Raw genomic sequence first — 12,735 nt, 5'->3', positions numbered from 1 at the left:
TACTACTTTTAAAAAATGCGGGTAGGGTACAATATTTTCTTCATTTTTTTTGCGGTCCGAGTTGCGGGCGGGTTAGTAGAAAATGTCGGTCGGGTGCGGGTTGTTCATATATTGACCCCGCGCATCACTGGTGCACAGGCATCTGCCTGATAAATAGGCTATATTAATTGACTGTAATAGAGCAGTGTAATATTGCATAAGGCATTTGCATAAGCCTAACCCATCCTCAAACTTACAGTAGGCTACTTGTATGACACTCAATCTGACACGATTTCTGTTCAGCAATGAACAAGTTTTTATGCACTGGGCTTACGTTTGCAGGAAGTTAACGTTACAGTTACTGCGCTGTAACTTTTGCTAAGTTCACTGCATATTGCACAAATGAACGTGCCATAACGGACATGCAATACTAACATTACGTCATTATCACACCAAGTAGCCTACTCTCAGTCACTAATGGCCCTTTCAGACAGGACGCGGAATGCACCGCGCTATGAAACATTTATTTCAATGGCTTGCGCGACCAAAGAAGGCACGCAGCGGGCAAATAAAAAAAAAAACTCAACTTTTGGCATTGTGCTCTGTGATCATTAACTGCGCGGCCAATAGAAACGGGGCATCCAAACATTCGCGGAAATCAAAATGAAAACACCATAAAAAAAAAAAAATCAGCAGCCAGCACAGCACATTCTGGTCCTGTCTGAAAGACCCATTAGCCTGCTAATTCCTAGCTAGCAGTTACTAGCATAAACAAATAGGCGCTAACGTGTACAGTAGGCTAACGTACTTCAGGCTTAACGCTACATGAAAAATCTTATGACTTACCCTTCATGTGACTTGAGAGAGCAGAATCGCCCATTGTGAAAAGCTGCACGTCTTTTTTGCAGACTTTACAAGCGGCAACTCGTGGTGTTTGCCCCCGTTTAATCCATAATTTATATTTGGCATCTTCCAGCCAACGTTCATTAAAACGACAGTCTCCCGGCATGGTGCAGTAGTGGTTTCATGGGGGCGGAATCACACAAGGAACAGACTGGCAGATCGCAGTCCCATGCACAAGCGAGCATAGCAGGTTTCATTTTACGATCTCCAACATTTTATTTCTCCATTTAAATAACGAACTATTCATGCAGATTAGAGATTTGTTGTGAAATACAGTTACAATTTTAAACATTTTCAAGCACATTATCCAAAATGTAAGCAAACCTTGAAAACACATCCTCAAAATTCAAGCACTTTCAAGGATTTCAAGCACCCATATGAACCCTGACTCTAGGATAGACTACTTTCTGCTGGATGGTACAGTTCTACCTATGGTTAAGGACTGTAAATACCAAGGTATAGTCATCTCAGACCATAGCTTGGTCCACTTAGATATTAGCGTCCCAATTTGCATCTGACCCTGCCGCACCTGGTGGTTTGATCCTCTATGTTTGGCTAGAAGTTCAAAAAGTTTCTAGCTGAACAGATTGATGTCTTCTTAGAACTCAGTTGTGCCGGATATGCCACTGGGAGGCACTTAAGGCCTGCATCAGGGGGCAAATAATCTCCAATACATTGCATGAGAGAAGAGAATATACAAAACATTTAACAGAACTCTCGCAACAGCTTGCAGAAATAGACAGAACATATGCCAGATCCCCAACATCTGACCTGTACAAGGAAAGGCTTTTAGTACAGACAATTTAACAATCTTTCCATTGGACACAGAACGATTATTATTTAAATCTAGACTAACATTCTATGAGCATGGGGATAAGTGTGGCAAGCTTTTATCACACGAAATAAGTCTGCTGCTAGCTGCGCCATCTCTGAGATTTGTACAACACCTTGTGTGACGACCTTCAATCCGCAGTCTTAATTTGCAGTGTAAACAATTTTATACTGATTCATATAGCTCAGACTCCCAAATGGATTCCTCATACATGCATAGTGTTCTAGATGGGGTAACTATTCGGAAAATCTCTCCAGTGGACCAATATAAACTGGACCGGGCAATCTATACAGCTGAAGTGACATGAGCAATTGGATCAATACAGAGTAATAAGGCACCGGGACCAGACGGCTTCCCAGTAAAATTATATTATTGTATGTTTCCAGCCCAACTGAATCCATCCCAAATCTGTTGGGTGTGTTGGATACATTTGGAAAGTTCTTTGGCAATAAATTTAATTATTCCAAGAGTATGTTATTCCCTGTAAACCAGGCAGCTGCAGGCTTGGACTACTCCTGCATCCCTTTTAAACTGGAGAACAAATTTTCTTACTTGGGAATCCAAGTCACTCACTCACCTAGAGGGGGTTGGTGAAATATAACATTGACATATTGATGGAAAAGATAAAACAATATTTCATGAAATGGTCACCACTTCCAATATAGTTGGCTGCATAAATATGGTGAAGATTATTATTTTGCCTACATTTTTATATATGTTTCAAATGATCACAGTCAACGTTTAAGCACTTGAAAAGACTAATATCATTTATTTGGAATAAATCTGTCCCCAGGATGAGAATAATATACCTAGAAGTTCCTAAGGAGGGCGGTCTAGGCCTGCCTAACCTTATGCACTATTATTGGGCAGCAAATATTGTTAAGTTGCTGTTCTGGTTACATGCTGATGACAAGGAGCGAGGACTGGGTGCATATGGAACTAATGTCCAACCCAATATCTGTGACAGCTTCCCCTCTGTCACTTATCAAACATGGGTTAACCTCATAAGGCCTCAATAGGAATATGGACACAGTTTAGGAAGCATTTCGGATTGATACAAGCTAGTGGCTTTCTTCCTGTAACTAATAATCAAATTTGTCTGCCTTCCGTTGAGGGTGCATCTTTCTGGATGTGGTATAGGAATGGATTTTAACCCCCAATAAAGTTAAGATGTAGTTTTGACTACTGCTACAGAGCAAGTTGCCCGTCACGCTGCCTGCTGTTACCTACCTGGCTACCTGCCAAACTTTTTTCGAATATACTCTATATAAACTAATTTATCAAATTCTACTTTAAGAGTTTACCAACACCATATTTTTCATCTGTTGACCTCTTACCCAACTTTACTACACTGGGACTCTTTTTGGACATAATTAACAGAACTACTCACTCCTGAACACCCAACGCTAAGTATCATAAAAATGCCTTATCACTGTAATTGTTGTAGCTACAACATGGAGGAGAACTATCGTCTTCAGGTAAAGATAGCAGAGTTAGAGGCTCGTCTTCTGACTGAAATGTCAGGCAAGGACTATGTTAGTGTAGAAATAGAAAAAAATCTGTGCCACCAGGAAGAAACGATAGTCTTGTTAGCCCCCATGCACAGCTCCTGCAGCCTGGCAAGAACTTTCCTTTGGTCACTGGGAAGAAATGCCGTCGACCAGTTAAACCTGAATCGTTGCTAAATCCAACTGAGACTTTCAACAGGTTTTCCCCACTGGAGTCGGAGTCTTCAGAGGGGAATGATCGGCAGGCATTTTCTACCGGTGGCCTTGAAAAACTGAAAACTTTAGTCAATGGCGATTCCATTACATGCAGTGTTAGACTAAAGAATCAGCCGGCGATCGTACTCTGTTTACCGGGAGGCAGAGCCACCGACGTAGCCGCAAATCTGGGGCTGGTGCTAGCGAAGTCTAAAACTGGCAAGTATTGAGAGTTGGCACCAACGACATTAGGATGAAACAGTCAGAGGTTACGAAGCAGAACATAGCATCAGCGTGTAAACTAGTTAGAAAGATTGTCGGCATCGAATAATTGTCTCTGGCCTCCTCCCAGCTAGGGGTGGTGACAAGCTCTACAGCAGACTTGTGCAACTCAATCACTGGCTGAAAACGGAGTTCTGCCCATCGCAGGAGGTAGAGTTTGTAGATAACTGGCTCTCTTTTTGGGATTCTCCCAGAAATAGGGCCAGGACTGATCTGCGGAGGAGCAACGGACTCCATCCCAGCTGGAGTGGTGCTCTTCTTTTATCTAGGAACGTTGACAGGAGTCTCACTCCTATAGCCTCACCTGGCTGTTAGCCAGCCTGCTAGCATTGTGGAGTCTGTCGATCGCATAGCCAAAGTAGTTAGTACAGCTTTACCTATTGCCACTGTGACTCGATCCAGGCTGAGAACGTTAAACAGGGTAGTGCTTACAAAAACAACCTTAAGATAAAGCCTTCCTTCACCTCAGTCCTAAATGTTAGATCCCTTGCTCCAAAGGCAATTGCAATAAATTAATTAATCTCTGATCATAAACTAGATGTTATTGGTTTATGTGAAACGTGGCTAAAGCCTGATGAATTCATTGCCTTAAATAAGACCTCTCCTCCTGGCTATACTAGTGATCAAGGTCTTACGCTGCTATACTATTGTGCTGGGGGATTGGGTCAGTTCTCCTTCCCCACTATAAATCATTGTTGATATGAGGAATGCATTTTCAGAATTTTCACAGTATCCTCCCGTTTCAAACTTAAGGAGGACATGAGGTCCTGGTCCAGTACCTGGTTAGGGGGGACCGTTGCTGTCCCAGTCCTTGTCCATCTGGTCATACTTCTGACCTAGTCAAAATTTAAACAGACTCTGGATTTAGCCAACATGCATTTATTAATTATTCCAAATGGACTCTTAATATCTCACCCGGCACAGCCAGAAGAAGACTGGTAACCCCTCTGAGCTTTGGTCCTCTAGGTTTCTTCCTAAAATTCAGCCTTTTTAGGGAGTTTTTCCTAGCCACAGAAATTCAACACTACTGTTGCTTGCTCCTTGGGGTTTAAGGCCGGATGTTTCTGTAAAAGAACTGCTGTTGTAAAAAGGGCTTTATACAGTGGGGAGAACAAGTATTTGATACACTGCTGATTTTACAGGTATTCCCACTTACAAAGCATGTAGAAGTCTGTAATTTATCATAGGTACTCTTCAACTGAGAGTGTCGGAATCTAAAACAGTAAATCCCATTGTATGATTAAGTTATTAATTTGCATTTCATTGCATGACATAAGTATTTGATACATCAGAAAAGCAGAACATAATATTTGGTACAGAAACCTTTGTTTGCAATTACAGAGATCATACTTTACCTGTTGTTCTTGACCAGGTTTGCACACACTGCAGGAGGGATTTTGGCCCACATACAGACCTTCTCCAGATCCTTCAGGTTTCGGGGCTGTCGCTGGGCAATACAGACTTTCAGCTCCCTCCAAAGATTTTCTATTGGGTTTGGGTCTGGAGACCTCCAGGACCTTGAGATGCTGCTTACGGAGCCACTCCTTAGTTGCCCTGGCTGTGTGTTTCGGGTTGTTGTCATGCTGGAAGACCCAGCCACGACCCATCTTCAACGCTCTTACTGAGGGAAGGAGGTTGTTGGCCAAGATCTTGCGATACATGGCCCCATCCATCCTCCCCTCAATACGGTGCAGTCGTCCTGTCCCCTTTGCAGAAAAGCATCCCCAAAGAAAGATGTTTCCACCTCCATGCTTCACGGTTGGGATGGTGTTCTTGGGGTTGTACTTATCCTTCTTCTTCCTCCAAACACAGCGAGGGGAGTTTAGACCAAAAAGCTCTATTTTTGTCTCATCAAACCACATGACCTTCACCCATTCCTCCTCTGGATCATCCAGATGGTCATTGGCAAACTTCAGACAGGCCTGGACATGCGCTGGCTTGAGCAGGGGGACCTGCGCTGCAGGATTTTAATCCATGACGGCGTAGTGCGTTACTAATGCTTTTTCTTTGTGGTCCCAGCTCTCTTCAGGTCATTGACCAGGTCCTGCCGTGTAGTTCTGGGCTGATCCCTCACCTTCCTCATGATTATTGAAGCCCCACGAGGTGAGATCTTGCATGGAGCCCCAGACCGAGGGAGATTGACAGTCATCTTGAACTTCTTCCATTTTCTAATAATTGGGCCAACAGTGGTTGCCTTCTCAAACTGCTTGCCTATTGTCCTGTAGCCCATCCCAGCCTTGTGCAGGTCTACAATTTTATCCCTGATGTCCTTACACAGCTCTCTGATCTTGGCCATTGTGGAGAGGTTGGAATCTGTTTGATTGAGTGTGTGGACAGGTCTCTTATACAGGTAATGAGTTCAAATAGGTGCAGTTAATACAGGTAATGAGTGGAGAACAGGAAGGCTTCTTAAAGACAAACTAACAGGTCTGTGAGAGCCGGAAATCTTACTGGTTGGTAGGTGATCAAATACTTATGTCATGCAATAAAATGCAAATTCATTATTTAAAAATCATACAATGTGATTTTCTGGATTTTTGTTTTAGATTCTGTCTCTCACAGTTGAAGTGTACCTATGATAAAAATTACAGACCTCTAACATGCTTTGTAAGTAGGAAAACCTGCAAAATCGGCAGTGTATCAAATACTTGTTCTCTCCACTGTAGCTGATTTGAAATCACAGATGTCCCCATTATCACTTTGGTCACAGTAATGTCTCTGCTACAGTGGCTGTTACATGCTTTGATTTACGTGTTCTAATATGAAGTTGCACATAGTGGAAAACAATGTTTCCCCATATTCATGCAAAAATCTGGGAAATTCCTAAGGTCAGGAAATATGATTTCTGTTTGTAAATTTGAATGAATTTGGACAATGCTAAGAATGCTAATTACAGCCGGGGACAGAACTGAATAATGGATGGTTGGAAAAAATGACTGTCCACTCCGGACCAATTTAAGAATTTTTGGATATATATGATTTTTAGACAAACTATCCCTTTATGTTTATTTATGTATGCAGTGAAAGTACACAGATCTGTCAAAAAATGAGGGCTTTTGCATATTATTTGCTAATTGCTTGATCTAGCATTGAATTGTGTGTACAGAATCCTGGCGTAACTGGGTTTTCAACCTTCTTAAGTCTAGAATTATTTTAAGCATGTGACCTGATTAGAAAAGCTCCTGTCCCATTAAAAGATTATTCAAGTCATACCATATTACAGGGGTCAGAAAAAGGTGAATTAAATAAATTAAATAGATATGTAAGAAAACTGTTTCCAAGTATTTCCAGGATTAAACTAAGAGTGCTTTCAATTGCTCTTTCAATGTAAACAAAGATTAAAAACAATACCTTTTAAGTAACATACCTTTGGGCTTTATTGTGGTCAATTTGCAAAGATAAATATATAGAATTGGGTCACTAGACCTGCTTACTATAGTACCAAATGGTTCTCCTATTTTTATTAATTTGTTCTCATCTGCAGTTGAGCCAAACTGCCAGCTAGGTACTTGTGTATCTAATCAGACTTTAGTTGTATTATATTGACAAGACAGCTGCGTGTGCGCGCACGTGTGTAAGAACTCACAGTATCCACTTCAAAGCTGGAAAAATAAAAACATTCCACCAATAACCCTCACATCAGAGGTCAAGAATGGTGGTAGTTGTGTGTAGATATGTGGATGTTTTGCTGCCTCGGTACCTAAAACATTTGCCATGATTGGATGATGAAAATTCTGTTCTGTATGAGATAATACTAAAGAAGAATGTAAGACCATCATTCTGTTAGCTAAAGTGCAGCTGAGACATGTGGCAAGACAATGGGTGGTCTAGCAGTCTAGACTGCTGCTTCCAGAATACATGCACCACCCCAGAAGGGGTCTCATTGCAACCCAGTGCTTTATAATAAAAAACAAAAGGTTTCAGTTTTCTCTATCAAATAAAAAGAATTGCATCCCTCTGAAAAAAACACAATGAGCCACAAAACATTCCATCCAAATGTCTAAAAACCAAACAATACTAAGTTCAGATATTTAACTACATGCAATCATATCAGGACAAAGTTCTAACTAAAATATCCAGAAATGTCCCTAAGTTAAAGCAGTTCTGTTTGGAAGAGTGAGGCAAAATGATTTAACAGCGATATGAGAAGCTGATCAACCGGAAGCATTCAGTGGCTGCCAGCGGACATAAAAGGAGGCTGAACCAGTTAGTGTGTAAAGGGGACTTAAAGTTGTTCAGTTATTGTCTTGTTCATGTAGGGTCCATTTACCTATTATCTAGTAAAAATATACATTTTATATATATATATATATACACACACACAGTTCTGGAAAAAATTAAGAGACCACTGTTTCTTTCCTTTCCAAAAAAGTCGAAAAGGAAGGTTTTGAGTGGGGAACAGAAGGTTTAAAATTAAGAGACCACTGCAAATTGAACGCTTCTGTTCTTCACTCAAACCCTTCCTTTGGGGAAAAAAAATAAAAGAGCTCTCTTCCAGAGCTCTATGTGTGTGATATAGATATAGATATATATATATATATATATATATATATATTTTATATGTAATATCTGAAAAGGAGCAAATACTTTCTCAGAACACTATATACTTGTCAAAATCAAGTATAAAAATTACAGCGCACAAACAACAAAGAAACATTTACAAGATTTCCCTAATACCCTTATAATAACTAACTACAATTAACTTCAACCCAACAACGTAACACCACCAGCTCACCAGAGGAGCCAGAAGGGGGAGGGGCTCCTGACTGTTGCCACATGGTGGCCTCTGCAGCCAGCCTTCGGACATACACCTCCTCTACATCCAGCAGGATGTTCTCTGGCTTGATGTCTGTGTGGATGATCTTACATTTGGTGTGCAGGTAGTCCACACCCTGCAGAACCTGTGAAGAGAAAGACGTGGAGCATACATCAGGGTGGCTGAGATAATTCTGTGAAACTGGCTCCTGGCCAGTCTCTACTACAATGCTGAAGACAACTGTATAATGATGGATATAGATAGTTGATACAGGGGTTTTCCTGGCCCACGGTCCACCGGACGCCCCTCTGTGATATACTTTATATAATACCTGGCAACAAAAATATTTGTGTCAAATCTGCCTTGCTGTCCATATCCACTTTAGCAGCTAATGCACATACAATGTCCTCCCTAATACAAAACAAGCCAGAAAAACAGAAAACAAGCAATAAATCACTTCTTTATATATTAATATGTTACATATTTGAAATATTACACACACACACCTCTAGAAAATAGAGACCACTGCAAAATGTAGTTTCTCTGGTTTTACCATTCATAAGTATGTGTTTGAATAAAATGACAATTTTAGTTTTATTCTATAAACTATTGACAACATTACTCCCAAATTCCAAATACAAATATTGTAATTTAGAGTATTTATTTGTAGAAAACAAAAGGTAAAAATAAACCATTAATTTTTCAACAACAAAATACTCATCTTTTAACTGAAATCAATATATGGTGGAATAACCCTAATTTTTTAATCACAGCTTTCATGCGTCTTGGCATGCTCTTCACCAGTCTGTCACATTGCTGTTGGGTGACTTAATGCCAGTCCTGGCACAAAAATTCCAGTTGCTCATTTTTGTTTGATGGCTTGTGACCATCCATCTTCCTCTTGATCAAATTCCAGAGGTTTTCAATGGGTTTAAGGATTGGAGATTGGGCTTGCCATGACAGTAGCTTGTATACCTCTCCAGGTCTCTTTAACTATTAGACGACCAGGTATTGGGCAAAGCTGAAAATTTGACTTGTCAGAGATGACCTTATTCCATTCCTGTACAGTCCTTTATGGTCTTTTACACACTTCAGCCTGGCTCTTCTTTGCTTCTCATTGATGAAGGGCTTTTTTCTAGCTTTGCACAACTTCAGCCCAGCCCTTAGGAGCCTATTTCGAACAGTCCTCGACGTGCACTTCACCCCAGCTGCTGTTTGCCATTCATTTTTGTTGGTCACTTGATGTCATCCTACAGTTGTTGAGTAATTCTAATGAGTTGACGGTGTTGTGGAAATTCTTGAACTGTTGTATTCTTGGTCGTCCTATACATGTATGAATGAGTTACTAGTTAAAGATGCTGAGGGGTCTGGTGTTTGCCTGTGGAGGCATCCTTGACCGGCACCACTGGATAAGATGGTTACTCGTAAATCAGTAAATCTGTATAACCCTTTAGTGTCTCTGTTGATTATCCAGACATTGTGTCTCCTCAGGAGTTGAGAAGGATAAGGTGGGGAGACAGCCCGCCCTTTGGGTAAATGTTACACAAGACAGATGGGCAACAACTTACTACACCCCTTTTTCTATGTGATATATACGGTTGAATGAGCTATATTGAGTTAGAGACTCCTCGGACGACGATTATGTTTGTAAGCGGTTGACGCGTCTCTCTTATTTGCAAATAATAATTAATAAACTGTTTAATTGTGCCTAGAGAATTTAATCTCTGTACTTCCTTATTTAAAAGTGTCGATCGATAAAATTACCATCAAGGTCATCTCAGTCAGTGGACGGTCGTTTTCGTCCTCGTTGTCCCCAATGTCTGTTGCTTGACCTTGTTCTTATGAACTGCCGTCTTTGACATTTTCAGGATGGTAGCAACCTGACGCTCACGGTATCCCTCTGCCAGTAAAGACAGAATTGAACCCTTCTTTTCCTCACTCAAAGCTTTTCTCTTCAACTCTATTGTCATGCTGACTAGCTATTTTGTTATTCAAATTACCTTTGAGGTACTACTTGCACTGTTTTTACCATCCAGTTGGTCCTATTGCAATAGGATAGTTATGACCACAGCAGTGATTTGTATACTTTTCCTCATTAAATTAGATTTGGTCCAGGTAATCACCTAATCAGTACCTCATTAAGTAAAATGAAGTGTGCCTGTGTTGGAATTTAACAGACTCTGGAATGGAATGGCTGCCATACATGTAGAGATGCTGATTTAAGAAAAAATAGGAGTGATCTCTTTTTTTCCAGAGCTAGCTGGCTGGCTGTGTGTATATAATAGTTTTTTAAATATGATATATTTTTTTAAATGATAATGATTCTCTGCCCGACTAGTAAACATCTTATTGGATTTAAGTGCATCTAGCATGTAGTTTCTACTTGGCTAATTTCCTAAGCCCCCAAACAGATAGGATCCACAATAGCATACAGAGCATATCATTCTCTCTTCATTATGTATGATCCACCCGAAAACATTTTGCCATTGAGCATCAAAACTTTATTACAAGAGCTAATAAATCGCATAAAAAATATGCAAGCAATTCGCAAGCTTTACTAGTACAAAACTAAGTTTTCACTGCTTAAACATACCAATCAGCCATAACATTATGATCACAGACAGGTGAAGTGAATAATACTAATAATCTCATTATCATGGCACCTGTCAGTGGCACCTGTCAGGACCCAATGTTCTGTTGGGAAACATTGGGTCCTGCCATTCATGTGGATATTACTTTAACAGCCTACCTAAGCATTGTTGCCATGTGCATCATTTCATGGCAACGGAATTCCCTGATGGCATTGGCCTCTTTCAGCAGGACAATGCACCCAGCCACAAAGCAAAAATGGTTCAGGAATGGTTTGAGGAACACAACAACGAGTTCAAGGTGTTGAATTGGCTTCTAAATTCCCCAGATCTCAATCTAATCGAGCATCTGTGGGATGTGCTGGACACATAGGTCTGGATTCATTGAGGTCCCACCTCGCAACTTACAGGACTTAAAGGATCTGCTGTGAACGTCTTGGTGCCAGATACCATAGCACACCTTCAGAGGTCTAAAGGAGTCCATGCCTCAATGGGGCAGGGCTGTTTTGGTGGCAAAAAAAAGGGACCAACACAATATTAGGCAGGCGGTCATAATGTTATGGCTGATCGGTGTAATGCACAATTATGATCATCATTAAGATGCTCCCGTCGGCTTCATGTGGGTAGCATACTTCTTCCTGTTTGCGCGGCTGGAAAATGCTCCATCTCCCACATTTGATAGATGGATAGTAGTTTTACAAACTTTATATATAACTTTGCTGTCATCTACTTTTAACAACCAGTCTTTGAAATCATCATTATGCAGCCAGACTGTTGAAATGTACATTTTCCTGGCATGTTTTCCTTCATTAGCAGGTACAAGAGACAGCATATCTTGAATGAGGTGATTGCCAGTTGACGAGCAAAAAGGGGATAAAGGGATGCTGAAAAATTAAGTGGCCTAACCATAACAAAACGCTAATTATAAAATCCCCTCACTTTCCATGTCTGGAATATACTTTTTAAAATCCCATGATATTCTAAAAATTCTATGACCAGTGTGAACTCTGTATATCACTAGAAGGCTATTTAGCGTATGAGTGCAAAATTGTGTTTTACCATGCCAACACACAGAGGCGGTGCAAGATTTTGGGAAGGCGGCCACCTTTGAGTTATCTGCATGAAAATCCCTGTGATAATGATAGATATGTTAATAGCATGTGTGAAGACTAGTTTGTAACACTATGCATGTGTGAAGACACTATGCATGTGTGGTTTGTTTGCTAGATGCCTTAAACATGCTGTATGTGCCTTCAACACAGGAACCTGAGTTATACTGTACCTGTCGAAGGATACTTTTCACACAGACTAGAGGCAGGCCCATGTAGTTGGACTTGATGATCCATTTCAGCAGCTGATGACCAAGAACCTCCAGCACCATACAAACATCTGACATGTCTGTTAAAGTTGCTTCACTCATACACATTATAGACCAGGAAAATAGCAATACAAGTGAGTCAGAACAGAAGAGTAAAAGGTTTGAAAAGGAGGAAGACATGTTCTAAGGATGCATCTCTGGAAAATATCCCCCCCACTAAAGAAAAGCAATTCTCATTAAAATGCATTAATTTCAATGCCGCATTACACGGCTTAAAAAGTTTTCATATGATGCATTCCACCCAAACGCTTCTTTTACCACTTATTTGAAGCTATGACACCAGTATCCATTCCTGATGAAACAGGAATGGACAC

General features: G+C 40.6%; 1 protein-coding gene across 2 annotated transcripts in view; it reads right to left on the bottom strand.

Annotated features, from left to right (window-relative positions):
* The window catches only part of srpk3 (SRSF protein kinase 3), an 80,830-nt gene that overhangs the window by 39,276 nt on the left and 28,819 nt on the right, over positions 1-12,735 (bottom strand). For both annotated transcript variants that reach the window (XM_020044375.2, XM_010865280.4), the window contains exons 7-8: positions 12,326-12,432; positions 8,435-8,600 (exon numbers count right to left, since the gene is read on the bottom strand). In XM_020044375.2, the coding sequence (XP_019899934.1) occupies positions 8,435-8,600; positions 12,326-12,432 (273 nt within the window). The remainder of the gene's footprint in view (positions 1-8,434; positions 8,601-12,325; positions 12,433-12,735) is intronic.

Source organism: Esox lucius, chromosome 12, assembly GCF_011004845.1.
Source record: "Esox lucius isolate fEsoLuc1 chromosome 12, fEsoLuc1.pri, whole genome shotgun sequence".
Lineage (NCBI taxonomy): Eukaryota > Metazoa > Chordata > Actinopteri > Esociformes > Esocidae > Esox > Esox lucius.
This window is presented reverse-complemented; position numbering and strand designations above follow the sequence as displayed.